This window comes from Embiotoca jacksoni, unplaced genomic scaffold, assembly GCF_022577435.1.
Source record: "Embiotoca jacksoni isolate LCO1_2020_lvr unplaced genomic scaffold, fEmbJac1.0.p SCAF_39, whole genome shotgun sequence".
NCBI lineage: Eukaryota > Metazoa > Chordata > Actinopteri > Embiotocidae > Embiotoca > Embiotoca jacksoni.
Window position 1 is genome coordinate 22,099 of NW_027185391.1, and position 27,061 is coordinate 49,159.

General features: G+C 43.9%; 1 protein-coding gene across 1 annotated transcript in view; it reads right to left on the bottom strand.

Moving 5' to 3' along the window:
• The window catches only part of LOC138208574 (melatonin receptor type 1B-B-like), a 31,256-nt gene extending 4,486 nt beyond the window's left edge, over nucleotides 1–26,770 (bottom strand). The window contains exons 1-2 of the mRNA XM_069166553.1: nucleotides 26,259–26,770; nucleotides 231–349 (exon numbers count right to left, since the gene is read on the bottom strand). Of these exons, the coding sequence (XP_069022654.1) occupies nucleotides 231–349; nucleotides 26,259–26,454 (315 nt within the window). The 5' untranslated portion in view covers nucleotides 26,455–26,770. The remainder of the gene's footprint in view (nucleotides 1–230; nucleotides 350–26,258) is intronic.
• Between the last annotated feature and the right edge of the window lie 291 nt (nucleotides 26,771–27,061).

Here is a 27,061-nt window from a genome sequence, read left to right on the forward strand (position 1 = left end):
GTATTGTTTACATGACATCTATCTCACCATCCTGGAAGAAGAACCCCCTAAATGCACATATTCAGCCCTTTATTTTACTACTGCAGTCCTTATCTCATCTGGTGGACATTGTAAAGCACTTTGAGGATAACACTCATTTATGACCTGATTTGAGCTGAACTGCAGATAATGTTTTTTAGAAAAAAACATTTAAAATCACATCAGCATAATGATGGCCAGTCATGGCTCACCTTGCACTGGGTCTCACCCAATGACCAGCCATCGTGGAAAATGGCATACAATACCAGAGGGTAGGGGTAAAATGCAACCACCAAGTCAGCAAAGGCCAGGCTCACCACGAAGACATTTCCTGTAAAGGACAGATGGAGAACAAACAGACATGTGAGGCTGTGATTCAAACTGTAAGAACCCTGAGTGTAGCAGCAGCAAGGCAATACATAGGTACACCTTGCCGATGGCGGACTTCTTTAACAGTGTCAACAATTTAATCCCAATAACAGAGGCAGCTGTAAGAGTCAAACTGTTGTAGTTTCTGTTTCCAAAATGAAACTACATCATGACGGAACAGAGAAAACAGGAGAAAACTCTTGGTTGCAAAGTGAAAAAACAAGCTGTATTGGTCATTCTACCTGTGGGCAGGCTTGCTCTTGATTGGTTATTTACACTGTCAATTACAACCACAACCCTGTTTCCAAGAAAGCTGTGACCCTGTGTAAAATGTAAATACAAACAGAATGTGATGATTTTGAAATCATGTCAATCCATACTTTATTGAAAATACAATAAAGACAACATATCAACTGTTGAAACCAAGACATTTTTATTGTTTTATGAAAAATATATGCTAATTTTTTATTTCATTGCAAAAGAGTTGAGACCGGGTCATGTTTCCCACCGTGTTGCATTGCTCCTTAATTGTTGGGAAACTAAGGAGAACAGACCTTGACCCTAACCCTAACCCAGATTAGTGTTACCAAGGTACTTGAGACTAACCCTAAAATTCCCAATGTCACGAAGGTGGCTCTCTTTTAAACTGGGTAGATCATCTAATGTCATCCACTGTAGTCCACTGTGGTTCACTGTGGTCCACTGTGGTCCACTGTCATCTACTGTCGTCCACTGTCGTCCAATGTCGTCCACTGTAGTCCATTGTCATCTACTGTCGTCCACTGTAGTCCACTGTTGTCCACTCTTGTCTACTGTTGTCTACTGTCATGCACTGTAGTCAACTGTAGTCCATTGTCATCCACTGTAGTCTACTGTAATCCACTGTAGTTCACTGTCATCCACTGTTGTCTACTATAGGTCACTATTGTCCACTGTTGTTTACTGTTGTTCACTGTTGTTCACTGTTGTCTACTGTTGTCAACTGTCAACCACTTTAGTCCACCGTCCACTGTTGTCTACTGTTGTCCGCTGTCGTCCACTGTTGTCCACTGTCATCCATTGTAGTCCACTGTTGTCAACTGTCATCCACTGTCGTCTACTGTAGTTCACTGTTGTCCACTGTTGTCTACTGTATTCTACTGTTGTTTACTGCAATAACCATGCATTAATTTCTAAACTTTGCAGAGATGCAGAATACAGCTGGGACACGCTGTTAACTAGCCAACACATTCACAGCTAACAGATTTACCAGCAACAACTGAAGGAGGAGCAGAGGAGGATGAGAGTGTGTGGTCCAAAAGACAGAAGGAGAAGAGATTCGCAGGTCATCTGAGGAACATCTCTCAGACAAACACATCCAGAGGCAAAAGTAAACATTATCTAATGTGCAGGAGAGATTGAATGGTGTCTCCATCTTGTTTCAGTGCTACAGTGACCTGAAGAAAACAGATCTGAGCACAGCAGACTCTCAAAAGCTGTACGAGTAGCAGCTGTATCAATTATAGATGCTCGCCGACAGCCTCTCAGGTATTAATAGAAAGATACTCTGTCAATTCTTTCTGATGCTTAATATAGACCTTTGTATCTGTCAGTGAGGGCAGAGGGAAGGAGAGCTCTGCTGCTGCTCAGGCCTCACTGAGGCCTTTACATATGTCCAGAGATGTCAGGGAGGCCAAACACGTTATCCACGTTTGTGTTGTTCATCTCTCTGGGGTTTTCTGGGACGTCTTATTATTTTCATTCATAATAATATCAACTCATACAGCATGTGTTCTGTTTTCATATATATTTTTACTCGTGGGGATGCAGAACAGACGACATATTCTGTTATTATCAATGTTGTTAGTGGAATAGTGATTAATGAAGATTCTCAAATGTGTTGTCGGCATGGTCACAGCAGGGAGAGAGAGAACCAGAGGTGAATACAGTGAGCTGATGAGACGTAGACTTTTAAAATAAAACAGGACTCTGGACTGAATGTAACGAACAGAAGGTTCAAACCACAACAAAAGTAACTTCCAAACCACAGCAGGACACAAACTGAAGTGCAGAACAGAAACCTGATCAAATTATACCAGATCATGACGAAAAATGGTTTGATCAAAAATAAGACCAACAGAAAAGAGCTGAGAAAAATAGCAAATGAAAAACACCATCAACCAAACAACAGCAATATGCACAAAGTACAAATGTATTTTAAAATCAGCTCTGGAATATGAAGCTTCAACACAAAAACCCATAAACACAACCTGTCTGAAATGGTGATCCCTGGAGAGAACGAATTGAAAATCAACTTAAAGACAATCCAATAAATCTAATTGAGATTAGTGTTTTAAAAAAGATTCCAAACATTAGAAGAAACTATCAAAAACCAAAAGGCTCAGATTAGAGAAACTGCCTTTACAAATCATGCTGTGGTCTGTTAATAACAGAATACTTTGACAAACCCTTTAACTTGAATAAACATGTTATTTGCGTCTTCCCAAAGCACCAAACCACTGATCATGTTTAGACCCTTTGCACTTCACTTAACAAACACCAAACAAAAAAGGATCAGATATTTGCTTGTTTTATTGATTTCAAGAAAACTTTGGACTCTATTGGCTTGAAGCCTCCGTGGTGAAGTCCTCCAGACCCTGAGCTGAGCCAGGAAAGGTCCCCTGTTGGGCCTTAGACTAACTCTCACGCACTGACCCATCTCACATGAAAGCACTGAGCACCAATCAGAGTGAACCAAACTATAACGCAATGTAAAGAAACCTGGTTTTGGAGAGATGAAACTAAAAGCCAAAGTAGGTTGAACGTTAAATGTTCCAACAAAGAAATACATTCTTCTGTCAGACTGTTCTCAGTGTTAAACAGGTGAAGTTGAGACATTCATGAACGTTCTCCTACAAAGAAAACATCCAGTCAAATAAGGAACATTTCGTTTAACAAATTCCACTCTAGAAATCTGAGACTTCAAAGAGCTTCATGACCTCTAAACATTAAAAACAGTCCTCAGAGAAGGAGGCAGATCCTGCTGCTCTATACAACGGTGAATCAAAAAGAGCTGCTTCTGTTGTGCTGCTGGAGAAGCATGTTGCCAGCTAGTGTCCCCTGAGCTGACACGCTTTCATCTGTCCTGGACATTGAAGCTCCGCCCCTCTTGAAACCTGAATGTCACTCAGACATCGCCCGGATCGTCGCTTCATTGCCGTAGACTTTCTCATGCATTTAAGGGTCTCTGTTGATTATTTCCAGAGTTGAACACAACGTTTGAAGTCTGTTGAGGCATTGCTGACGCGCCCCAACCAGTGGACAGAAACAGGGTAAGTTCAGGAGCTGATGTTGATTGAGCAACGAAACTTGAAGCACACACTCACGGAGGTTACAGATTCCCGTTGCTCCCCGCATGTCGCTGTGCACTCACTTCACGTGCAGCGGGAACAATCCCAGAACTTTTGGATCCGCCCTCGTATGAATCAACATGCCACAACCTGAGAGGAGGCAATAAACTCCACAGCACAGGGAACGCTGTTTGAGCAGGTCAGAGCAATATCAGCAAGACCTTCAGCACAAAATCCAGGTCATTAAGAAAGGAGTCATAAATACAGAGAATGACTGCCAGAAATTACAAATAACAGAAGTCATAAATCCAAATGCATTGTGGGACTTACAAAAGACATTTAATAACAATGAAAAATAAAGACGAATTGTCCAAAGGATTTCTGTTGAACAGGATGAAATGGAAGCTGAGCTGAAACCTGCAGGCTGGTCAGACCAGAAGCTGAGAAGAATTCAATTCAATTCAATTTTATTTATATAGCACAAAATCACCACATAGGTTATTTCATGGCACTTAACACATCAAAGTCGTTTCAGCAGAACTTTACAATATTATGCAGAGAAACTCAACAATTCTACAATACAACAATTCAACAATTCTACAATTCTACAATTCAACAATTCAACAATTCAACAATTCAACAATTCCCACATAAGCTAGAAGGGAAAAAACTCCTCTTTAAGGGACAAAAACGTCCAACAGAGGGAAGACAAACTCCCTTTAACAGGAAGAAACCTCTGACAGAACCAGGCTCAGAGGTGGGCGGAGCATCTGTTAACAGAACCGGGCTCAGAGGTGGGTGGAGCATCTGTTAACAGAACCAGGATCAGAGGTGGGAGGAGCATCTGTTAACAGAACCAGGCTCAGAGGTGGCCGGAGCATCTGCATAACAATGGAAGTTGATGCAATGCTTCCTGATGATATCTAATGGAAGCATGTACAAAGTAAAAAGTATTGGGCCAAACACTGAGCCTTGTGGAACTCCATAACTAACTCTTGTTTGTCTGGAAGACTCATTGTTGACATGGACAAACTGGAATCTATCTGATAAGTAGGATTTGAACCAGTCTAATGCAGTTAATTTAATCCTCGTAACGTCTTCTAATCTCTGTAATAAGATCGTATGATCAATCGTATCAAAAGCAGCACTGAGGTCCAGAAGAACAAGTACAGAGACGAGTCCATTATCTGAGGCTAATAAAAGGTCGTTAGTAACTTTCACCAGAGCTGTTTCTGTGCTATGATGAACTCTAAAGCCTGACTGAAAATCTTCAAACAGATCATTCCTTTGTAAATGATCAAAAAGTTGATTTGCAACAACTTTTTCAAGGATTTTAGAAATAAACGTCAGGTTGGAAATTGGTCTGTAGTTTCCTAAAACAGCTGATCAAGAGTCAGCTTTTTAAGTAAAGATTTAATTACAGCCACTTTAAAAGCCTGCGGTACATAGCCGGTTACAATAGATAGGTTGATCTGATCTAATATGGAAGTATTAATTAAAGGGAAGACTTCCTTAAAAAGTTTAGTTGGGATGAGATCTAACAGACAGCTAGAGGATCCAGATGAAGAAATAATTCTAGTTAACTCAGAGAGCTCAACAGGAGAGAAATGTTCCAAGTTTACATCTGGTCCTACAGTTGCTTTCAGGGCTGCTGTGGTTAACATCACATCAGTGATGGTGGCAGGAAGGGTCTGCCTGATTCTCTCCCTGATAGTAAGAATTTTATTAGTAAAGATGTTAATGTTAACAGAACCAGGCTCAGAGGTGGGCGGAGCATCTGTTAACAGAACCAATCTCAGAGGTGGGCGGCCATCTGCCTCGACCGGTTGAGGTGAGAGGAGAGCAGAGAGAAAAGGACAGCATAGAGATACAAGACATGAACAATCACAGAGACATGCAGCTCCATGACGGGACATCTGCAGAAGAAAGAACAGAAACTACGCAAGCAAAGGAACTGAATGAAGAACACTCGGGTCAGAGAAGAACAAATTTGATATTTACAAATCAGAGGTCGTCTTCACAAAGATTCTTAGACTCCTCAGAGAGTTTCTAACTGAGCCTAAAACCTTTTATCATGGAGTGTCATCTGGGGAGAGATTTATGAAACTTCTCAGAGACTCTTATCCAGGAAAGGAAGAAACCTTGATCTCAGTGAGGAGGTGTGGTCCACCCGTTGCTAGGCGACGCATCCTTTTAAAAGATGTGATTGGTTTATGGTCACAGAATGAATAGTGACCTCCCGTGGAGATAAAATGAAGTGCGAGTTTGTGTGTGTGTGTGTGTGATGAGTGCTGATGAAGGTTGAACAGACTCCAGTTATTTCTACACTCAAATATCTTCATCACTTTCATGTGTTCTTGTAAGAAGAGACGTCTTTGATCCTCCACAAACATCCTGCAGACAATCTGGAGACTTTCATCAAGATCTGAATGAATGAACTATTGGTAAAAATTAATTTACCAAAATCGTTATCCTCCTGCAAGTAACAGTTGAAGTAAAAATGAAATCCAAGTATCTTCTGTATCATAAAGGTGCTAGTAGGCTAAAATATAATTTGACTCATTCTTATAAAAGCAAGCAGCTCCATAGCCATTTCTTTTTCATGGGGCCTTCCACTTAACATGAAGAGAATCACCTTCACACATTTCAAAATACACTATTTATGTCATTGAAAAGTAAAAGTACACTGAGTTGAAGCATATCTATGTCAGTTTAAGACTTCATAAGTTAAGGCAATAATTCAATTTTATTTTATTCTTGCCTGTTAGAGGATTTCAGCTGCTCAACAGTTCAGGGTCTCCTTTGTTGTATTGTTACATGTCCTGATGCTCCAGATGTTTTCAATGATTGACAGGTCTGGACTGCAGGAGGCCAGTTTATCAGTGGACTCTTCTACTACGGAGCCATGCTGTTGGAATACGTGCAGAATATGGTTGGACGTTGTTCTGCTGAAATAAACAAGACCTTCCCTGAAAGAGACGTTGTCTGGATGGCAGCATATGTTGCTCCAAAACCTGAATATATCATTCAGCATTAATGCTTCCTTCCAGATGTTCAAGCTACCCATGCCATGTGCACTAATGCATCCCTGTACCATCACAGATGCTGGCTTTAGAACTGAGCTGATAACAACTCACCCGACATAATAAGGAGAATGCTACATGCTTATTTAAGGGAACGGGTGGACCTGATTGGCCGTATGGTTCCAGCCTGCTGAGCCCCTAATTAACGAAAAAAAACTCAAGACCTAAACATAACATCCCTACCTTTACCTGCTTATGATGTAAAACAAAAATATACATTAACGAAAGGGACACAGGTTGGTTGAGAGGTGCAATATATTAAAGAAAAAAATACAAATTAGGACGCGTCCCACCTGGACGGCAATTATCAAACAAAGAGGGGTGCCGTAACAAACAAAGCCCCCCACCCCTCCGACACACAAACAATACCCGCTGAATATCCCCAACAACCCAGATACCCCCTGATCCCAAGTGCACAAACATAAATAGTCATCATTGACTTTAAAAATAGTCTACAAACCAAAAAAGGTGCGATCCCCGGTGAAATGTGGTGAGTCGCCGGCTGAATGCCTCCAAACAAAGCTGGCACAGATCTCCCCACCACTTGGTAAATAGTAGGTTATAATAAGGCCCATGGATCAGATACTACTAATATATCTATTGGATCTACAGATATGTAAACAGTGGAGGAGGTATTCATAGTGAAGCTGCACATCGTGGGGATTCATCAAGCAGCACTGTTATACATGGTGTATACTAGTATCAGAGGGAGGGAGGGACAGAGGGGCAGACAGAAGGACGGATTGACAGAGAGGGGGACAGAAGGAGGGACAGAGGGGGCGACAAAGGGAGGGAGGGACAGAGGGCGTCCTGTCTCTTTCTCTGTCTCTCAGTAGATGAACTGTCTCATTGTGCCAAAGGAGTGTCTCTAATTAGCTCATTTTCATGAGCTGTGGAATTTCTGAGACTCTTTTGAACTGTACCAGAATATCAATGGGCAATCCTCTCTGCTGATTGGCTGCCAAACCACAGAGGGCCTCTGATTGGTCATCGCGTGGTTACTGTATAACCTTTATAATTGCCTGTCCGGATGTAGAACTTGAGATCAGCTATAGAGGGTTTAATAAATATGTGGACATAAAGTCCCTCTAATGTGAGGAAGAGTCTGTCAGTGTCACCTGGAGACTTTCAGCTCTCTGGTATAGATCTGGAAAGCAGCAGAGTCATTGGCTGGTCAACATCAGCACTATTACAGGAGTCTAGGGGCGGAGCCTGCAGCAGGCAGGGGAGGAACGCTGTTGATGGTCGGATGGAAAAGGTGGAGCAGGGGGAGCAGGGGGAGCACTGATGATGGTGTGGCTTTAATCAAAGATGATGTCACCACAGTATGTAGATACGAGTCACAGTAGTTCAGATGTAAAACAGGTGGAGCAGAAGGGAGGAGAAGGGAGGTGTCAGGTGGTGGAGGGAGGAGAATGATGTGGAGGGAGGAGAAAAGAGGTGGAGGGAGGAGAAGTAGGTGGAGGGAGGAGAAAGGAGGTGGAGGGAGGTAAAGGAAGGAGAAAGTAGGTGGAGGGAGGAGAAGGAGGTAGAGGGAGTAGAAAGGAGGTGGAGGGAGGAGAAAGGAGGTGGAGGGAGTAGAATGAGGTGGAGGGAGGGGAAGGGGGTGGAGGGAGGTGAAGGGAGGAGAAAAGAGGTGCAAGGAGGAGAAGGGAGTAAAAGGAGGTGGAGGGAGATGAAGGGAGGAGAAAGGAGGTGGAGGGGGAGAAGGGAGGAGAAAGGAGGTGGAGGGAGGTGAAGGGAGGAGAAAGGAAATGGAGGGAGGAGACTTCTGAGGCTCCTTTGAGGACCAGGCTGGTTTCTTTTTAAGCTTCTTCTGGCTCAGCCGAGAGAAACGGATGAGCTGGCAGGAGGCTCGAAACTGGAAGGAGAACAGAGTTGTTCAGCAGCAGGAGGTTCAGCAGCAGGAGGCTCAGCAGCAGGAGGTTCAGAAGCAGGAAGCTCAGCAGCAGGAGGGTCAACAGCAGGAGGCGAGGACGCTGGGTTAGGACACACAGGATGCCGGAACAGAAGAGGACACTGGAGTTGCCAGGGAAACACGGGACGATTTGGGCCATAAAGTTGAGGGCTGAAGCCGACCTTCAGAAACTGAAGTAGAGAAACGGGTTGAAGAGAACAAACTTCAGACCTGCAGGATCTTCCAGAAAGCCTCCAGGAACTTCCTCAGTCAGGTCATGGGACTGAAACAGACGGTCGAGCAGCCGACCTGGATGTCGCTGTAGCCTCCGTTAGTCTGGAAGCTACGAACTGATGGTCAATGTCAGGTTCCAGAACATCAGTACATAAATATTCCAGGAAAAACCTCACCCTCAAGAGGTCTTCTGAGGGGGGACAGAGAGGCGGAGCTTGTTGGTTGGACAGAGAGGAGGTGCTTGTTGGTTAGACAGAGAGGCGGAGCTTGTTGGTTGGACAGAGCGGCGGAGCTTGTTGATTGGACAGAAAGGCGGAGCTTGTTGGTTGGACAGAGAGGCGGAGCTTGTTGTTAGACAGAGGCAGAGCTTGTTGGTTGGACAGAGAGGCAGTGCTTGTTGTTAGACAGAGAGGCGGAGCTTGTTGTTAGACAGAGGCAGAGCTTGTTGGTTAGACAGAGAGGCGGAGCTTGTTGGTTGGACAGAGAGGCGGAGCTTGTTGATTGGACAGAAAGGCGGAGCTTGTTGGTTGGACAGAGAGGCGGAGCTTGTTGTTAGACAGAGGCAGAGCTTGTTGGTTGGACAGAGAGGCAGTGCTTTTTGTTAGACAGAGAGGCGGAGCTTGTTGTTAGACAGAGGCAGAGCTTGTTAGTTGGACAGAGAGGCAGTGCTTGTTGTTAGACAGAGAGGCGGAGCTTATTGGTTGGACAGAGAGGCGGAGCTTGTTGGTTGGACAGAGAGGCGTAGCTTGTTGATTGGACAGAAAGGCGATGCTTGTTGGTTAATCAGAGAGGCGGTGCTTGTGTCAGACAGAGAGGCAGTGCTTGTTGTTAGACAGAGAGGCGGAGCCTGTTGGTTGGACAGAGAGGCGGTGCTTGTTGTTTAAACAGAGAGGCGGTGCTTGTTGGTTAGACAGAGAGGCGGAGCTTGTTGGTTGGACAGAGAGGCGATGCTTGTTGGTTGGACAGAGGCGGTCGCAGGGGATGATTTACTATTTAGGGCTTTCTGACCTGAGTCTGTGGCTGCTGGGTCCATATGGGTCAGTACGTTCTGGTATGTGATGGAACCAAGAGCAGAAAGGAGGTGAAGGTGGAGAGAATAAACTGGAATGTTTTATTGTAAAAAGGTGTGTTATGTGGTGGGTGTTTTACCAGGACCCAAATGCAGGCTCACAGACTCGGGTATCGGTTCCAAAATACAGTCTTTATTTCCATAAATAAAAACAAACAAACAAACCAAAAGGTGGCACCTGCAGTGTCCACTTGCTTTCAAGTCGGGAGGGCAACTCAACGACTGATCCAGGGAGACACGGCTGGCCGGCAGACCAGCGAACAGGACCGCTGGAAAAAACAGAGTCTATAATCCTCCGAGTCGGGAGGGCAACTCCACCAACTGGTGACTCCGACAGGTAGCTCTGCAGGTGGAACAGGAGCTGGGGAAACGGGAACGGGAACAGGACAGACGGAGAACGGACGGAGAACGGACGGAGGATGGACGGGTGACTAACTAATGAATTGACAACCAGAGGGGTACATATAGTCCGGGGAGGTGATCAGGGAGATGCAGCACACCTGCAGGTGGTGATCCGGGGTGAGTGGCTGCAGCTGCTGGGACTGGTGAGGGGCGTGGCCATGGGAGGTGAGAAGAGGAGGACACAGAACAAGCAGACAGGGGACTGAGGGCACACAGGAGGAGAGGTGATCGGGGGCAAAACGGAGGAAAACAGGACTCCTGACAAGGTGAAGAGAGAATAGGAGGCGGAGAAACAGAACAAAAGACAAAGCACAAGAGAAACAGAAATGACAGAGCTAGGATATCAGAGGAAGTTAAAACTCCCTCCCTCCCTCCTTCCCTCTCTCTCTCTCCATCCCTCTCTCTCCTCTCTCCCTTTTACATTACATTTGCTACAGCATGCTAGAGCAGCCTCTCTCTCCTCTGTCTTGATCCTTCTAGACCTTCTGCTGCATTTGACACAGTGAACCACCAGATCCTTCTTTCCTCCTTCAGGACCTTGGTGTCTCAGGCTCTGCTCTCTCCCTGTTCTCATCCTACCTCAACGACCTCACCTACTGGGTAACTTGGAGAGGATCTGTGTCTGAACCTTGTCCTCTCACTACTGGTGTCCCTCAAGGCTCCGTCCCGGGTCCCCTCCTCTTCTCTCTGTACACCAACTCTCTCGGCTCTGTCGTTCACTCGCATGGCTTTTCCTACCACAACTATGCTGATGACACCCAACTGATCCTCTCTTTTCCAGATCTGAAACACAGGTAGCAGCATGAATCTCTGCCTGTCTGACTGACATCTCTCAGTGGATGTCCTCACACCACCTGAAAATCAACCTCGACAAGACCGAACTGCTCTTCCTTCCAGAGAAAGACTCTCCCACCCTCGACCTGACTACTACCCACAACAACTCTGTTATCCCCGACCCTGACTGCTAAGAACCTAAGACACTCGACAGTCAACTCTCTCTTACTGCCAACATCACTGCAACAACACGTTCCTGTAGATACATGCTGCACAACATCAGGAGAATACGTCCTCTTCTCACTCAGAAGGAGGTGCAGGTTCTGGTCTAGGTTCTGGTCCAGGCTCTGGTCCAGATTCTGGTCCTGGTTCTGGTCCAGGCTCTGGTCCAGGCTCTGGTCCAGGTTCTGGTCATCTCATGTCTAGACTACTGTAACTCCCTCCTGGCAGGTCTACCTGTTAGCGCAGACCTGGGCATTGTACGGCCCGCAGGCCACATCCGGCCCTTTGGCTGTCCCTGACTGGCCTGCGTGAGTTCAATGGTAAATTAGGAATCAGACGTAAATAAGTGTACATCAGGCATGTGGAATCCAGGTAAAGTTCAGTAGCCTAATTTACAGACATTCCCTAAACGTCTCACCATGCGAGCTAGTGGTCCTGGCGGTTGCACGTAGCAGAGCCCTTAGCCACGCCTCCTCCTCTCTGAACCACCACTCACCTACCGGAGACCCTGCAGCTAAAACAGGTGCAGGAAGCAGACCTGGAGCAAAGTACGGCATTTTGAGATTCCCAAGAGATATCGAGTGAATTTATCAGTTTTTCCAGTTTTACCTGCTGAGTCGCAGCAGAGCTGTGGAGGGAGAAGTTCTCACCGGGACCAACTCCGTCGGGCGTTTCTTCCCCATTAATTTGCTACCTGAGGTTAACTTGTTAACTAAGTTGTGTCAGAGACTTGTGAGTAATTTACCTTGAGGAACATGGCAAAGTAAAAACCAGTCTTTAATTCAGTAAGTCAGCAATTATAAACCCTTTTTAAGACTTGAATCATTGGTTGTGTGCTTTGTGGGCTGGAGGTGTCATTGCTCTTATACTTATACTTATTACTAACCCTTCTCTCACTGAACAAAAACAAATAACTGAAAAACACAAATGAGGTAATTACACTTCAAACAAAATATCAATAGCACTTACTACATTTTTGTATAAAGTTAATTTAATGCTGTTCTTTGAAATACTGCAAAAATATGCTCATTTTCTAAATCTTTTTTGTGAATGTTGATTGAATTGTGATATAATGTTGACGTTTTCAAAATGCTTGCACCACATTTTAATAGCCTAATTGTAACATCTACAACTACCAGTAGCAGCTAATAAAAAAACATACAATTTACTGCTTTTTATAAAGACATAAATAATATTGAGCAGAATGGAGTTCAGCCTATTGGGCTGGCCCTCTACAACAGTCCCAGTTTCTCATGAGGCCCCTTGGGAAAATTAATTACCCACCCTTGTGTTAGCGCCATCCGACCTCTGCAGCTCATCCAGAATGCAGCAGCTCGACTGGTCTTTAACCTCCCGAAATACACTCACACTACTCTGCTCCTCTTCTTCCTCCTCCTCCTCCTCCTCCTCCTCTCCCTTCACTGGTTACCAGTAGCCGCCCGCATCCGTTTCCAAACATTGGTACATGCATACCGTGCTGTGAACAGATCGGGTCCAGTCTACATCCAGGACATGGTCCAACCCTACATCCCAGCCCGCTCCCTCCGCTCCTCCTTCTCTACATCCAGGACATGGTCCAACCTTACATCCCAGCCTGTTCCCTCTGCTCTGCTTCTACCAATCAGCTTGTTGCTCCTCACTGAGCTAAACACTCTACAAAATCATGACTGTTTGCTGTCCTGGCTCCTAAATGGTAGAATGAGCTCCCCACCAACATCAAGACAGCAGAAACTCTGAACATCTTCCACCACAAACTAAAAACACACCTCTTCAGATTTTATCTTGAACAGTAGAACTTTAGTATCTTAAAATGGAACTTACTGATAAAACTTTGTAGTTTGGCTTTCTTGAAGAAATTGTATTTTCTTGATTCCTGTTGTTCTGGTTGAAATGCACTTATTGTAAGTCGCTTTGGATAAAAGCGTCAGCTAAATGAAATGAAATGTAATGTAAAAATCACTCGTCTTCATGCAGTCTATTTGGAGTTCAGCGTCTTCCTGCATGTTCACATCTTTTACAAACAGATGTCCATAAAACCACAAGTGTGATGAACAGATTCCATTAATGAAACTCATCAATGATGTAGTCTGAGTTCAGACTAAACAGAAGCTGAAGTTTTGTTTGTTGCTGCTGTTTGAAGGAATTTAAATACCAGCAGCTTCATACAGCAGCAGGATCAATGTGAGCGTCTCCAGAGTTGTTGGTATTTACGCTCCAGAACACAACAACAGAAACTTCACTGATTAATATGCCGAACATGGAGAGCGAATGGATCTAACGGTACGATAGAAAATGCTTGTTTCGCTACTTTTTGCTCATCAGACAGGTGAGCTCAGACAAATTATTGATCCACAGTGTCCGTCGTTAGGTTGAGGCTGAGTATTGATCACAGCTGTCTGGATATTTTTATTTTGTTGAGTAAAAGTCTGATCTGTTGTACTTAATTAAGTCCAAAAGATTTCCCTCTCATGTTAAGCATTTTACCAAAGAGAGATTTCTGTTTCACAGCAGGATATTTACAATATATTGTTGTGCATATACAGTGCATCCGGAAAGTATTCACAGCGCTTCACTTTTTCCACATTTTGTTATATTACAGCCTTATTCCAAAATGGATTAAATTCATTTTTTTCCCTCAAAATTCTACACATAATACCCCATAATAACAATGTGAAATAAAAAAAAATAAAAAAATTGAAATTTTTGAAAATCTATTAAAAATCAAAAATGAAAAAAATCACATGTACATAAGTATTCACAGCCTTTGCCATTACACTCAAAATTGAGCTCAGCTGCTTCCTGTTTCCACTGATCAACCTTGAGATGTTTCTACAACTTGATTGGAGTCTACCTGTGGTAAATTCAGTTGATTGGACATGATTTGGAAAGACACACACCGTCTATATAAGGTCCCCCAGTTGACATGTCAGAGCACAAACCAAGACATGAAGTCCAAGGACTCATATGTAGACCTCAGACAGGATTGTATGGAGGCACATATCTGGGGAAGAGTACAGAAAAATTTCTGCAGCATTGAAGGTCCCAATGAGCACAGTGGCCTCCATCATCTGTAAATGGAAGAAGTTTGGAACCATCAGGACTCTTCCTAGAGTTGGCCGCCCGGCCAAACTGAGTGATCGGGGGAGAAGGGCCTTAGTCAGGGAGGTGACCAAGAACCAGATGGTCACTCTGACAGAGCTCCAACATTGCTCTGTGAAGAGAGGAGAACCTTCCAGAAGGACAACCATCTCTGCAGCACTCCACCAAGCAGGCCTGTATGGTAGAGTGGCCAGACAGAAGACACTCCTCAGTAAAAGGCTCATGACAGCCCACCTGGAGTTTACCAAAAGGAACCTGAAGGACTGTCAGACCACGAGAAACTAAATTCTCTGGTCTGATGAAACAAAGATTGAACTCTTTGGCCTGAATGCCAAGCGTCATGTCTGGAGGAAACCAGGCACCGCTCATCACCTGGCCAACACCATCTCTACGGTGAAGCATGGTGGTGGCAGCATCATGCTGTGGGGATGTTTTTCAGCGGCAGGAACTGGGAGACTAGTCAGGATGGAGGGAAAGATGAATGCAGCAATGTACAGAGACTTCCCTGATGAAAACCTTCTCCAGTGCGCTCTGGACCTCAGACTGGGGCGAAGGTTCATCTTCCAACAGGACAACGACCCGAAGCACACAGCCAAGATAACAAAGGAATGTCTTCGGGACAACTCTGTGAATGTCTTTGAGAGGCCCAGGCAGAGCCCAGACTTGAACCCGATTGAACATCTCTGGAGAGATCTGAAAATGGCTGTGCACCGACGCTCCCCATCCAACCTGATGGAGCTTGAGAGGTCCTGCAAAGAAGAATGGGAGAAACTGCCCAAGAATAGGTGTGCCAAGCTTGTAGCATCATACTCAAAAAGACTTGAGACTGTAATTTCTGCCAAAGGTGCTTCAACAAAGTATTGAGCAAAGGCTGTGAATACTTATGTACGTGTTATATTTTCGTTCTTTATTTTTAATAGATTTGCAAAAATTTTAAACAAACTATTTTCACTTTGTCATTATAGGATATTGTGTGTCGAATTTTTAGGAAAAAAAATGAATTTAATCCATTTTAGAATAAGGCTGTAACATAACAAAATGTGTAAAAAGTGAAGCGCTGTGAATACTTTCCGGATGCACTGTACAATCCCGTTTCCAAAAAAGTTGTGACGCTGTGTAAAATGTAAATAAAAACAGAATGCAATGATTTGCAAATCAAATCAACCTACATATATCTACATATATATAGACCATCAACTGGCTTTTACTTATAATGAAGGCGCCATGATTTATTACGTGGCTATGACGTTGAACAATGTTATTAAAACTAACTGGCCTTTTTATTCATCATCCTCTCATATAAGAAGTTACATGAGAAATATGCAGAGAGTCATCAGAAACAATGACAAGCTAAGGATGGATAAATCTGTGTCTGGTTATTGTCTGTCCCTCTGCACAGATCCAGGGCTGAAATATACTGTATTGTTCTACTTACGATTGAAACGCTTCACGTACCATCACGTTACTCCACAACTTGTGAAAAGAAAAAATGAAAGGGATTATTTAGTAAACTGTAAATCACAGTAGTATCTGTATCTTATTTTAGCTGAAAAACATGTTGCAGCAGTTTCAGTTTCAGGGTTCGTGTTAAAGGTTTCTCCTTCAGGAGCAGTAAATTGTTGTTGTACTTGCTGTTTGTAAATGTCCCCAATTTTTTGTTAATTTAAAAGTCTAAAGACTTAGCAAAGTACAAAATGGATGTAAAAAGTAAAACCAACATTTTAAATTGTTTGTATTTGTAAAAGGCCTGATTTGCTGAACAAGCAATCGTCATCACAGCCTCAGTCCTCTTCCTCCTCTTCCTCCTCTTCTTCTAGGTGAAAGATCAAACAGTGTGATGGTCTCCTTTGTCTGATGCCAGTGAGGAACACATCCTCTGAGTCTCTGCAGGCCTGGACACAGATGCAGTGTGGAGTAGCTGACCGTGAGTTGTTCTGTCACAGCAGTCCTCAGTCAGCTGTTCTTTCATGGTCAGAGGCACTCACTTCTTTAATGCAACCACTCACTGCTCTCCTGGTTGTACATCTCCTGACATACTAGTTTAACTCAAAGCATATCTGCTGACACTCAACCACAAGAAATAAAATCCTCGTGCACGTAGGAACCACTGATACATCAATGATCTGAACTAACAAAAACTCACTCTTAATTTTGCAACAACTAATGCAATCAACGCACTGCTGTGATGAAACAATACAACATGAAGAGGAACTAAAAGTCAAATCCAGACCGGTTGAAGGAACCGAGGAGGAAAGTACAGAAGAACTGTGAGCCTTCATGAGTGCAGCAGCTGGGTGTCACATACCAACTGATATAACAGACTGCATGATTTAATTATCAGAGATTCCAAGACTTCAGCTTTACCACTGACGTATTGCAGTTTAATTGTGACCCATTTTCCATCACACCTGAGGCAGACTTCTTTGTAGAAGCAAAAGAGGAAATGTCTTTAAACTGTGTTGAAATGTCAAAATCAAGGCAGTTTAATTTCTCTCAGTGACTCAAACAGTCTCCAAATGACAGACGTGTGATATGTAGGATGGTTCCATTGTGGTAAATCCACTGATCGAGGCATGTCATGCTATCTTAGTGAAAAAGACTAAAAATGTGTTTTAAGATGACTCCAACAGGCCAACTATTGTTAGTCTGTTGTTAAACTGTTTCACCTTTAAATAATATGGACCTGCTATAAGCACCTCATGTCTGCTTTAATTATTTTAATATCACAAAGTAGCCCATTCATTCTTAGTCTGGTGGATATTGTTTTGCTATATTCATCTTGTTTTCTACTTTTAATATGGACCTGTCAAAAAAAAAAATCTCCTTAATGTTTTAGATGCCTTGCCATCATAGTTTTCCAGTTTTTTTTTCTACAGATTGGTTGCTGTCTAGAATTAAATCACCTAAACTGAAAGATAATGTTTGTCTGTGACTAGTTTATTCCTCGTGGTACCATTAGAAGTTTTTACATTAGAAGTGTAAAAGTTAGTTGTTGCCATTTATTGACAAAATGTTGTGTGCAGCCCCCAGATCCTCCTCGGATTTGATTTGGCTTTCTTGCTATTAAAGTTAAATATGTAGTCACTTTGAGGTCACACCAGTGGATCCTTTGTCACCATGGAGGAGTGACGTTTTAAACAACAGTTGGGAATATGGAGCCAATCATCACGGTCCGACAAACACATTCAATTATTCACTTTTTTAATTCCCTTGGATTAAATATTCTATGTATATCTCTGAAATTTGGCTTGATGGTGAGTGTAGAGCTTTCTCTGAATTTATGCTGACTAATTATAGATAAAATAATTCTCCTAAGTCAACTGGTATTGGAGGAGGCATTCATTTTTAAGAATACATTTTGGTCTGTCCGCCACCTAAACCCAATAGTGACTTTACCCAGGGATTTTCCAAAATTTGGCCAAAATGATCCCAAAATATATTACCATACAGGTGTTTTATCCATCAGTGATGTTATCGTTGGTTTGTGAACGTTATGAAGTCTCCAGTTCAAATTCTGTCCGTCACCATCTTGCTAATTCGGAGCTGTTTGGAGCAGGAAGTGACCATATTTGGACAAGCTGGGGGAGGAGCCAGCGGTGGATCTGACCAATTTCATTGGAAACCTGACGATACTACGTCCCGCCCACCGATAGCTGCAACCTGACTGCAGCACAGGCCTGTCAATCAAACAGACACGCCCCCAAAAACAGGTTTTCTTGAATCTTCTTTTCTAATGAATGAGGGATTATTTTCAGATGGACCTCCAGAAAACTAATAAGAAGGAGTGACTTTAGCTAACAACACCGAGATAACTGATGGACACATTTTATTCACTTTGTATTTGATGAGAAAAGTTGAATGGGAGTCGATGGAGCCGGAGGCTTTTTGGAGCCGACCTCTAGTGGCACTCGCTGGTATTGCAGTTGAAGGCACTTCTGCATCAGAACCATTTTTCAGACCTGGAAGCTACAAACACTTTTATATCCAGTCTGTGGTTCTATCATTTGCTTATTTTAAATGGGTTTGCAAAATCTGTGATAAAACTCTTTCTACATGCCTGTTATTTCTCAAGTTGGGGGCGGCACAGTGGTTAGCATTGTCGCCTCACAGCAAAAAGGTCCCGGGTTCAAATCCGGTCCTGGGCATTTCTGTGCGGCATTTGCATGTTCTCCCTGTGCTTGCATGGGTTCTCTCTGGGTTCTCCAGTTTCCACCCAAAAAACATGCACCTCAGGTTAGATGGCACCGCGCTAGTGGCAGCCTGTTGCAGCAGCTCCCCCCCCGAGATGCTGCTGTAGCGAAAAAATTTCCCCTCGGGGATTAATAAAGTAAAAATAAGTTAATATTCCTAATTTAGCAGTTACTACTTCTGCCCCTGCATGCTAACATCTGAACCTTTTTAACAACACCAGCCCTGCAGTTCTTGCCATGGTTGCCCCCATGACGTCATACCGCCCTAAATTGAAACCCTAACAATAGTTAAATGAGACCACACAGGCATTCTGGAAGAAATGCTGGAGAAAATGGATAAAAAAGCTTCATGGGTCCCTTGAAATTTTAAGAAACTGTCTGACTAAATATTAGGATGTAGTAAAGGCTGCCAGGAAAAACTACTACTCAGACTCTATTTCAAATCGGCCATCCTCTTCAACACCATTACTCCTATCATTGATCTTCTAGTATGTGCACATCTTTCTGGAATATCTCGAGAATTAAATCACTAAACTCAGCATGTCATGTGTTATAACTGGGATCCATGATCCATTTCACCTGTTGGTCCATTCTGCTGGATCAGTTGCAGGATGTCTCCCGCTCAGTCATAACTAAAATTGTTGATTAACTGAAAACCAGTAATAGTGACAGTGATGGACTTCACCACTCAAATACACAGCTCAGTTCAAAGATGTTTATTGATGCAATCAGGTAAAGTCAGAGACAGAGAATCAGTCCAATAATCTAAACCAGTGGTCAGTCAAACCAGACAGAGGTAGAGAAGCACGACGGCAGATCCAGAAATTTAGAAAAGTCATGTCATACACGAGAAAACTCACCGACAAGAAACGCTGGAATGAAGAGCTACGATGAACTTGCACAAAAGGTGAGGAAGACACAGACTCAATAGACAGGAAGACGGAGAGACAGCTGGACGCAGGTGGAAACAATCAGACAATCACAGAGGACAGGAAGTGAAGTAACCTAAAACAAGACAAGAGGTGAGTTTTAAAATAAAACAGGAAATGGAAGATAGAATACTGAAAAATAAGTGAAAGGATCTTAACAGACAAAAAGTGATGCAAAACTGTGAAGTGATTCCATCTGGTCTCTTTAAAGAGGATTTTGGTGTAATTAGGCCGTGTATACAACAAAAGTTGTCAGGCTACTGGTTCAGTTGTATTATTTTAAACATGCAACATCCTCTCAAAAAAAGACTAAACCTACAATCCAGCTAATTTCACACCAATCTCTCCTTTTTTATCTAAATTTATGGAGGAAGTTGAAACTTGCATTTGGTGCATTGATCTAAACTGCTAACATCTCTGACAACAACATGCTGTTCATTTGATTGACAGAAAAAGTCTCCAGAACTACGAGTGTGACTTTAGATTTCACTTTCTGGTCTCTTTAAGCTGATATTGTCAAGGTATGTGGTGTGAGTAGACCCAAATGTAGCATGGACAACAACTGGATTACAGACAAGAAGATTTAATTCCCTACAACAGGTTATCCGACAGGATGATTGTATGGTTCCCTTGGAACAATACAGCATGTCAGGGAAGGTCGACTGTGTGGTGACTGTGGCCCGACAAAAGATCAACAGATCACAGGATCACAGGATCACCGACAGGCATGCTGGTAGAAACTGCAGCAGGCGGAAGACAGACAGGAGGGTCTAAACCAGTGGTCAGTCAAACCAGACAGAGGTAGAGAAGCACGACGGCAGATCCAGAAATTTAGAAAAGTCATGTCATACACGAGAAAACTCACCGACAAGAAACGCTAGAATGAAGAGCTACGACGAAAATAATTGCAATAGTGACTTACGGAACCTCAGCGTAGAACCAGGTGAGGTTAGTGGACGGACTGACACAGGTGGAGTGAAGGACCGAGGTTCATATACTGCCAGGTGGTGATTACTGGAACCAGAGACAGCTGTAGCAACCTGATCAGGTGATAGTGGGAGGTGTCTGGAGGCGGGCAGGAGATGAGGCCACGCCCTCTGGACACAGACCAACACAAGAACACATGACAGACCATAACTAACAGGGGAGAGAGACAGGAACATGAGGGAGAGGTGATAGGGGAGAACAAAGGGACAGACAAGGATCCTGACATTATCCCCCCTTCAATGGGAGCCTCCTGGCGAACCACCAGGCTTTTCAGAGTGCAAGCAGTGGAATTCATAGACCATGGACAGCTCCATAATCCTAGAGCGGGGGACCCAACATTGTTCTTCTGGACCGTAGCCCTCCCAGTCCACCAGGTATTGAAATCCACGACCATGGCGGCGGACATCCATAAGGCGACAGATGGCGTATACCGGACCGCCGGCAAGTTTCCTTAATTCAATGCGGAGGGGAATGTCCCATGCGGAGATCCATACCATCTATCCAGGCCGATAAGCCGGAGCAGGAACCCGCCGACGATCCGCCAAGCTTTTGTTTTGGTCCAAGGTTCGGAGAAGTGCGTCCCGAGTGTTCCTCCACATCCTCCTACAGTGCTTTAGATTGTGCTGCACTGAGGGCACAGCAACCTCAGTGTCCTGACTGGGAAACAATGGTGGGTGGTAACCAAGGGAGACTTCAAACAGTGACAGTCCAGTGGAAGAGGATCTGTGGCAATTGTGAGCATATTCACCCCAAGGCAGGAGCGAGTTCCAGGATGACGGGTGAGAGGCAGTGATACAGCGGAGGGTGGTTTCCAATTCCTGGTTCAGCCACTCACTTTGTCCATAGGACTGAGGATCGAAACCCGATGTGAGACTGACTGTGGCCCTTAAGGCGAGGCAGAAAGTCTTCCACAATTGTGAAGTGAACTGGGGACCCCAGTCGGAAATGATGTCCACCGGAATGCCGTGCAGGTGGAAAACATGGAGCACCAGGAGCTCGGCAGTCTCATGGGCTGAGGGTAGTTTCGGCAGGGGAACAAAGTGGGTGGCCTTAGAAAATCGGTCAACTATGGTTAGGATGACTGAGTTGTTATTAGAGGAGGGTAATCCGGTGATAAAATCCAGCGCAATGTGGGACCATAGATGATGAGGTACAGGCAGGGGTTGCAACAGTTCAGCAGGGGGCCTATGAGAAGCCTGATCGAGCGCAGATCGAACAGGCAAGAACATAGGTGCGAACTTCAGCCTCCAGTGAGGGCCACCAAAAGGCCCGGTGAAGCATGTTGATGGTGCGGTGGATTCCTGTGTGACAGGAGATGCCAGACTCATGAGCCCACTGGAGCACTTGGGAGCGGGTAGTAGGAGGCACGGACAGCTGGTTTGGAGGTCCACCTCCAGGATCTGGTTGAGTGCGTTGGGCCTCACTTGAGTGGAGGGTGGAAGGTGGAGGGTGGGGGATGGAGGGTGGAGGGTGGGGGATGGAGGGTGGAGAGTGGAAGGTGGAGGGTGGGGGGTGGAGGGCGGGGGTGGAAGGTGGAGGGTGGAGCAGGAGATGGACAGGTGGATCGGTGCGGCTGCAGCAGTACAACAGGTGCTGCCCCGTGTTGGTGAAGAGGAGCTGAGCTGGAAGGCGGAGCTTCCAGTTTACCGATGGACCTACGTTCTGTCTCTCACCGATGGTCAGCAGCTCTCTGGGTCGTCACCGGAAGAACGAGGTCGCGGCTACAGGCGGCCGAAATGAGTTTCCTCCGTAGAAGGCCGGGCTCAGCATTAGAGATCGGGGAAGGAGCTCAGACATCAGAAAATGTCTGCGAATACCAATCAGGATATGCTAAACGATTTAAGTTAAAAGTTGAATCTGTGAAAAGTGTAGGCTACATGAGCGTCCAGAAATTCCAGGACATGAGGCACTGCTTAGTCTTCTTTGCTTTGCAGAGCTTTGAGGTGTGTTTGGGTTCATCATCCTGCTGGAGTATCAAATCTTCTCCACAAAGATCAAACCAGAGGGTACAGCTACTATCACCACTGTAGACTGTTTACGAACATCACTGTAGAGTGTTTGCAAATAATGGTGTAATCTGTTTACAAATACCAGTGTAGCCTGTTTACAAGCATCACTGTACAGTATTAACAAACATATCGGTAAACTGTTTACAAACACTACTGTAGCGTGTTTAAAACACACAGCTGTAAATTGTTTACAAACACCACCATAAGCTGTTTACAAACACCACCATAAACTGTTTACAAACACCACTGCAAAGTATTAATAAACATCACGGTAAACTGTTTGCAAACACTACTGTACATTGTTTGCAAATGTCACTGTAAACCGATTACAAATGGCACCGTAAACCGATTACAAATGGCACCCCAGAGTGTTTACAGTCACCACCATCAACTTCTCACTACAAACACTCACCATAAAATCCATCTTGTAGCTGCTCTTTGGAGTTTGGTGAGTTTGGTCATCAGAGTGTTTCTGGTCAACAATGAACTTTGAACCTCACATTTTGAAAAATGTACCTGCAGCATTATTTCTTATTTTTTTATGGCATATCGGGCATTTACTTGTGTTGTTTTGTGCAGCTGCTTGAACTGTTTAACACACTGACCTGCATAAATAAATAAATAAATAAATATATATATATATATATATATATATATATATATAACTGAACTACAGGTTTTACAGGAGCATATGTTGCCAATGTTTGAATTTACCTTAAGATTCATGTCATATTAAGGTGGTAAACTGTGTGAAGTCACTTCTCTGCTGTGTTCCTGTGTTCATTAACAGCCAACTACATCTATCAATGTGCAGCCTGGCTACAGTAAAAGGATAGAGATCAGTGTCTGGCCTTTTAATTCTAATCATGTATATAACAAAACATAAAGATTACACCAATGTCATGATAATCACAGAAGGGTTCATACTGCTCATGTACAGGAGGCAGACTGTCAGCCAGCAGGTGGGACAGATATTTTAACTTGTGTGAAACTAAACAGAAATATGCAGCATGTTATTCTTGTTCAGTCCGGCCTGCTGCATCAGTGTGGTGGATGCTGCCTCACAGGGAGTGTCAGTGCAGGTGATGCAGCAGATAAATCAGACAGTTTAACTGCTGCTGTCAGACGTGGAGAGAGAGGCAGCTGCAGAGACTCTGCTGCTGCTGTCAATCTGCCACAAAGCTCTCATAAGTACATGATTCAGACACAACAGAGGCGCTCGACACCACAGTGACTCTTCATGCAGCAGACTCTGTCTAGTCTCTCACTCTCCTCACCACATTTACATTCAAGGTCATCAACATATTAATCCCGATTATCTCAGTGATCCTCTGACCTTCACTTTGGTGTCAGTTCAGGAAAATAGTTCCTATTGTACAAAGGAGATATCAAAATGTAACAGGGCAGACTCTACAGTTCTTATGCCTCATATGACTTTTCTCCACCAACCTCAGAGTAATCTTTAGATTTCATTCAAGCTGCAGAATACATCAGTATTATGGACATAACCAGGTGTAATGAATCTAAATACCAACAGAGCCAGACATTTTTTTAACTGGTATTATTACTATTATTAATTATATATTATATTTACTGTAAATGTTCTGTCAAGTCCTCAAAGCGTTTTCACACACCTGATACAAACAAAAACAACAGATTCATTATTTTACTTTGGTTCATATTTGTTGTTTGTAAAATTGACCAGAATCATCCATCTCAACCCTCCATACATAAACTGGACAGGAGACTGAAGACAGGAGCATCATGGGAGTTTTGACCTGTTGTGACTGCCAGCAGGACTTTAACCCTTTCACACATTAATTATGAATATTACTGTTTTTGTGTTTTCATTTTATAAATGTTTAAAAACTCTAAAAATGATATTTGAGATATTTCCCTTTCTGTAGATAAACTGTGAAGATGGTATTCAGCTCTGTTTCGCTGTCTGCTGCATCACTTGGTCACTCAGCACTGTCTCAGTTTACTGTGGTATATCCTGATGCTGTTAGTCATCATTAAATGTGTCATGTCATCTGTTTGTTTCAGTGAGTTGGGGCCACTGGCTTGTGGGTCAAACTTGACTTCAAAATACAATTTACAAATCAAAATGCAAGCCACACAAAATATTTTTTTTTACAAATATACTTCATATTGCCCACAAATAATAGAATTAAATAACTATGTTAATAAAAAACAAAGTATTTCGACATCATCACGTTTTTATTTAGCTTGTTGCTAAAGTTTAACTGATGCAGGACGTCCACTTTACTAAACAGGTGATTCATTGCAATTTTCTTTCTGAATAAAGTCAACATTTTCAAAATAAAATCAAAATGTGTACTTTAGAAATTTCTATTTTTGTTCTGTAGAAGTTCTGTGCAGATGTCCCTGGGGTTTGGTGCTATATCAGATCAGAGGAAGGATTGGATGTTAGGTGATAGGAGAGTTCAGGTTCAAGTCAGGATTACAGCAGCTTTCCTCTCGCTGATCCAATCTAGCCCCAACTATTCCTCAGGTCATGGTAGGTAGGTAGGTAGGTAGGTAGGTAGGTAGGTAGGTATATACTTTATTAATCCCCGAGGGGAATTTTTTTTAATTTTAATTTTAATTTATTTATTTATTTATTTTTTAGTCATGGACTAAAGCTGACTGAAGGTCCGGTTTGGACTTCGTCCACCATCTTGGATGTTGGCATTTCTACCTGCGCTGACACTTGCTTGTCACCAGGTGACTTCTGGTGTTTACTGTCCACTGCAGTGATCATTGTTCATGGAGGGACTGGGTGGTCCCATGACCACTGAAAAAACTCCATTGTTTGAGGAGGAACACGAGATGAAGGCTCCAGAAAAAAGTGATGAGGAGCTATTGTGTTCGGTTCCAGAAATCTTTGCTGAAGGACTTTTAACAAGAGAAAGACATCAAATGAAGTGCAGTCGCGTCTGTTTACAGTTAAATAAACATATCAGAGACAATTTAAATAAAGTGTCTGGGAACTATAAATCACCCAGATCCTAACAAAGGCTGATCTTCTAACATATCTTCCTGCTCAGTGTAATGTAACAGCCAGTCAGAGAAAAGTATTAAACATCCTGAAGGAATAAATCAGTGTTCACACACACGGCTTCACAATACTTCGCCTGTTCAGAGATTTGAACTTAAAAGTCATCTTTGGTTTCCAGTTGATTCTTTGACGTGAAATATTTCAGCAGCAGACAGTTCAATCAAAGACTGAAGCCCAGTTCGCTCAATAAGCTGAACCTGACTTTCATCTTTCATCTTTACTTGTTGAAATGATAAACGTCATAAAACTCCAACTTTCTGGAGGCTGAGAATGAAATCCATCCTAGATGATATCAGTGAGGCAGTCTGCTGAAAACAAGTCATTCAGAGACTCCAAACTCATTAATGTCTGCTGGATCCATTCAAACGTGTCATTCATTCTCTCTGATTCACTCATAGCTGCTTCAATCAGACACAAAGTGGTTCAGCCTCGTTCTTCCTGCTGAAGGCAGCATGCAGCACACACCTTCACAGTGACCCTCCTGCTTCATGTCTGACAGCCTGAGCTCCGCTGCATGCCCCTCTCCCCCCTTCCCTCTCCGCTCTGTCTGCAGGAGCTTGTATAACAATAGATTTCATCTTCTTACCCGCATTTCGTAGTTTACGGTTTCTGAGCACGGACACGATGACCAGCAGGTTTCCCAGCACATCCACCACAGTGGTGAAGATCAGCACGCTGGCCAGCGCTGTGACTGCCCATGCAGGACGCGCTGCCCCCCAGCTCGGCTCCTGCCCCGGATCTGTCCGGTTCTTCAACAAAGACTCATCCTCCGGCATGTCCATACCCTCTCTGTCCCCTCTTCACACCCCGCGGTCGGTGTGACGGATCGCTGGCATGCTGCTTCACCGTGGCAGCCAAAGATGTCAGCAGTGTCCTTCAGTGGCGGGTTTCCTCTGCGCGGTCACTGCATCCGTAACCTGCGCCAGAGTCCAGAGCCGCTCCACTGCCCCGCGGCCAGTCCATCCGGAGCGGACCGCAGCCCTCCGAGACCGGCACGCAGCTGAGGGACCCTGGATGCTGAAAGCAGAGACGCGCTGCCTGAATCCAAACACCTCCTATTGTTCCTCCTTCTCCCCCTGCTCTGTCTCCCCAGACCTCATGCTTCTCTCCTCTGCTTCTCAGACACATCTCCTCCTCTCCTTCCTGCTCCTCCTCCTCCTCTGTCCTCTGGCAGCAGGCTGCTCTGATTCTCCTCTGGCTCTCTGCTGCTGCTGAGCTCAGGAATACATGAGATTATTTTAGTTCACTGAGGTGATGAACACTCTCAGCATTCATCCACAGAAATACTGGTCCATGTTTTAATGAACATAATCACCAGTTTCTTAGTCACAGTTTATTTTTAATGAAGGAGACAAATGTAGTTATTACTGGAGCAGAGTTATTACTGGA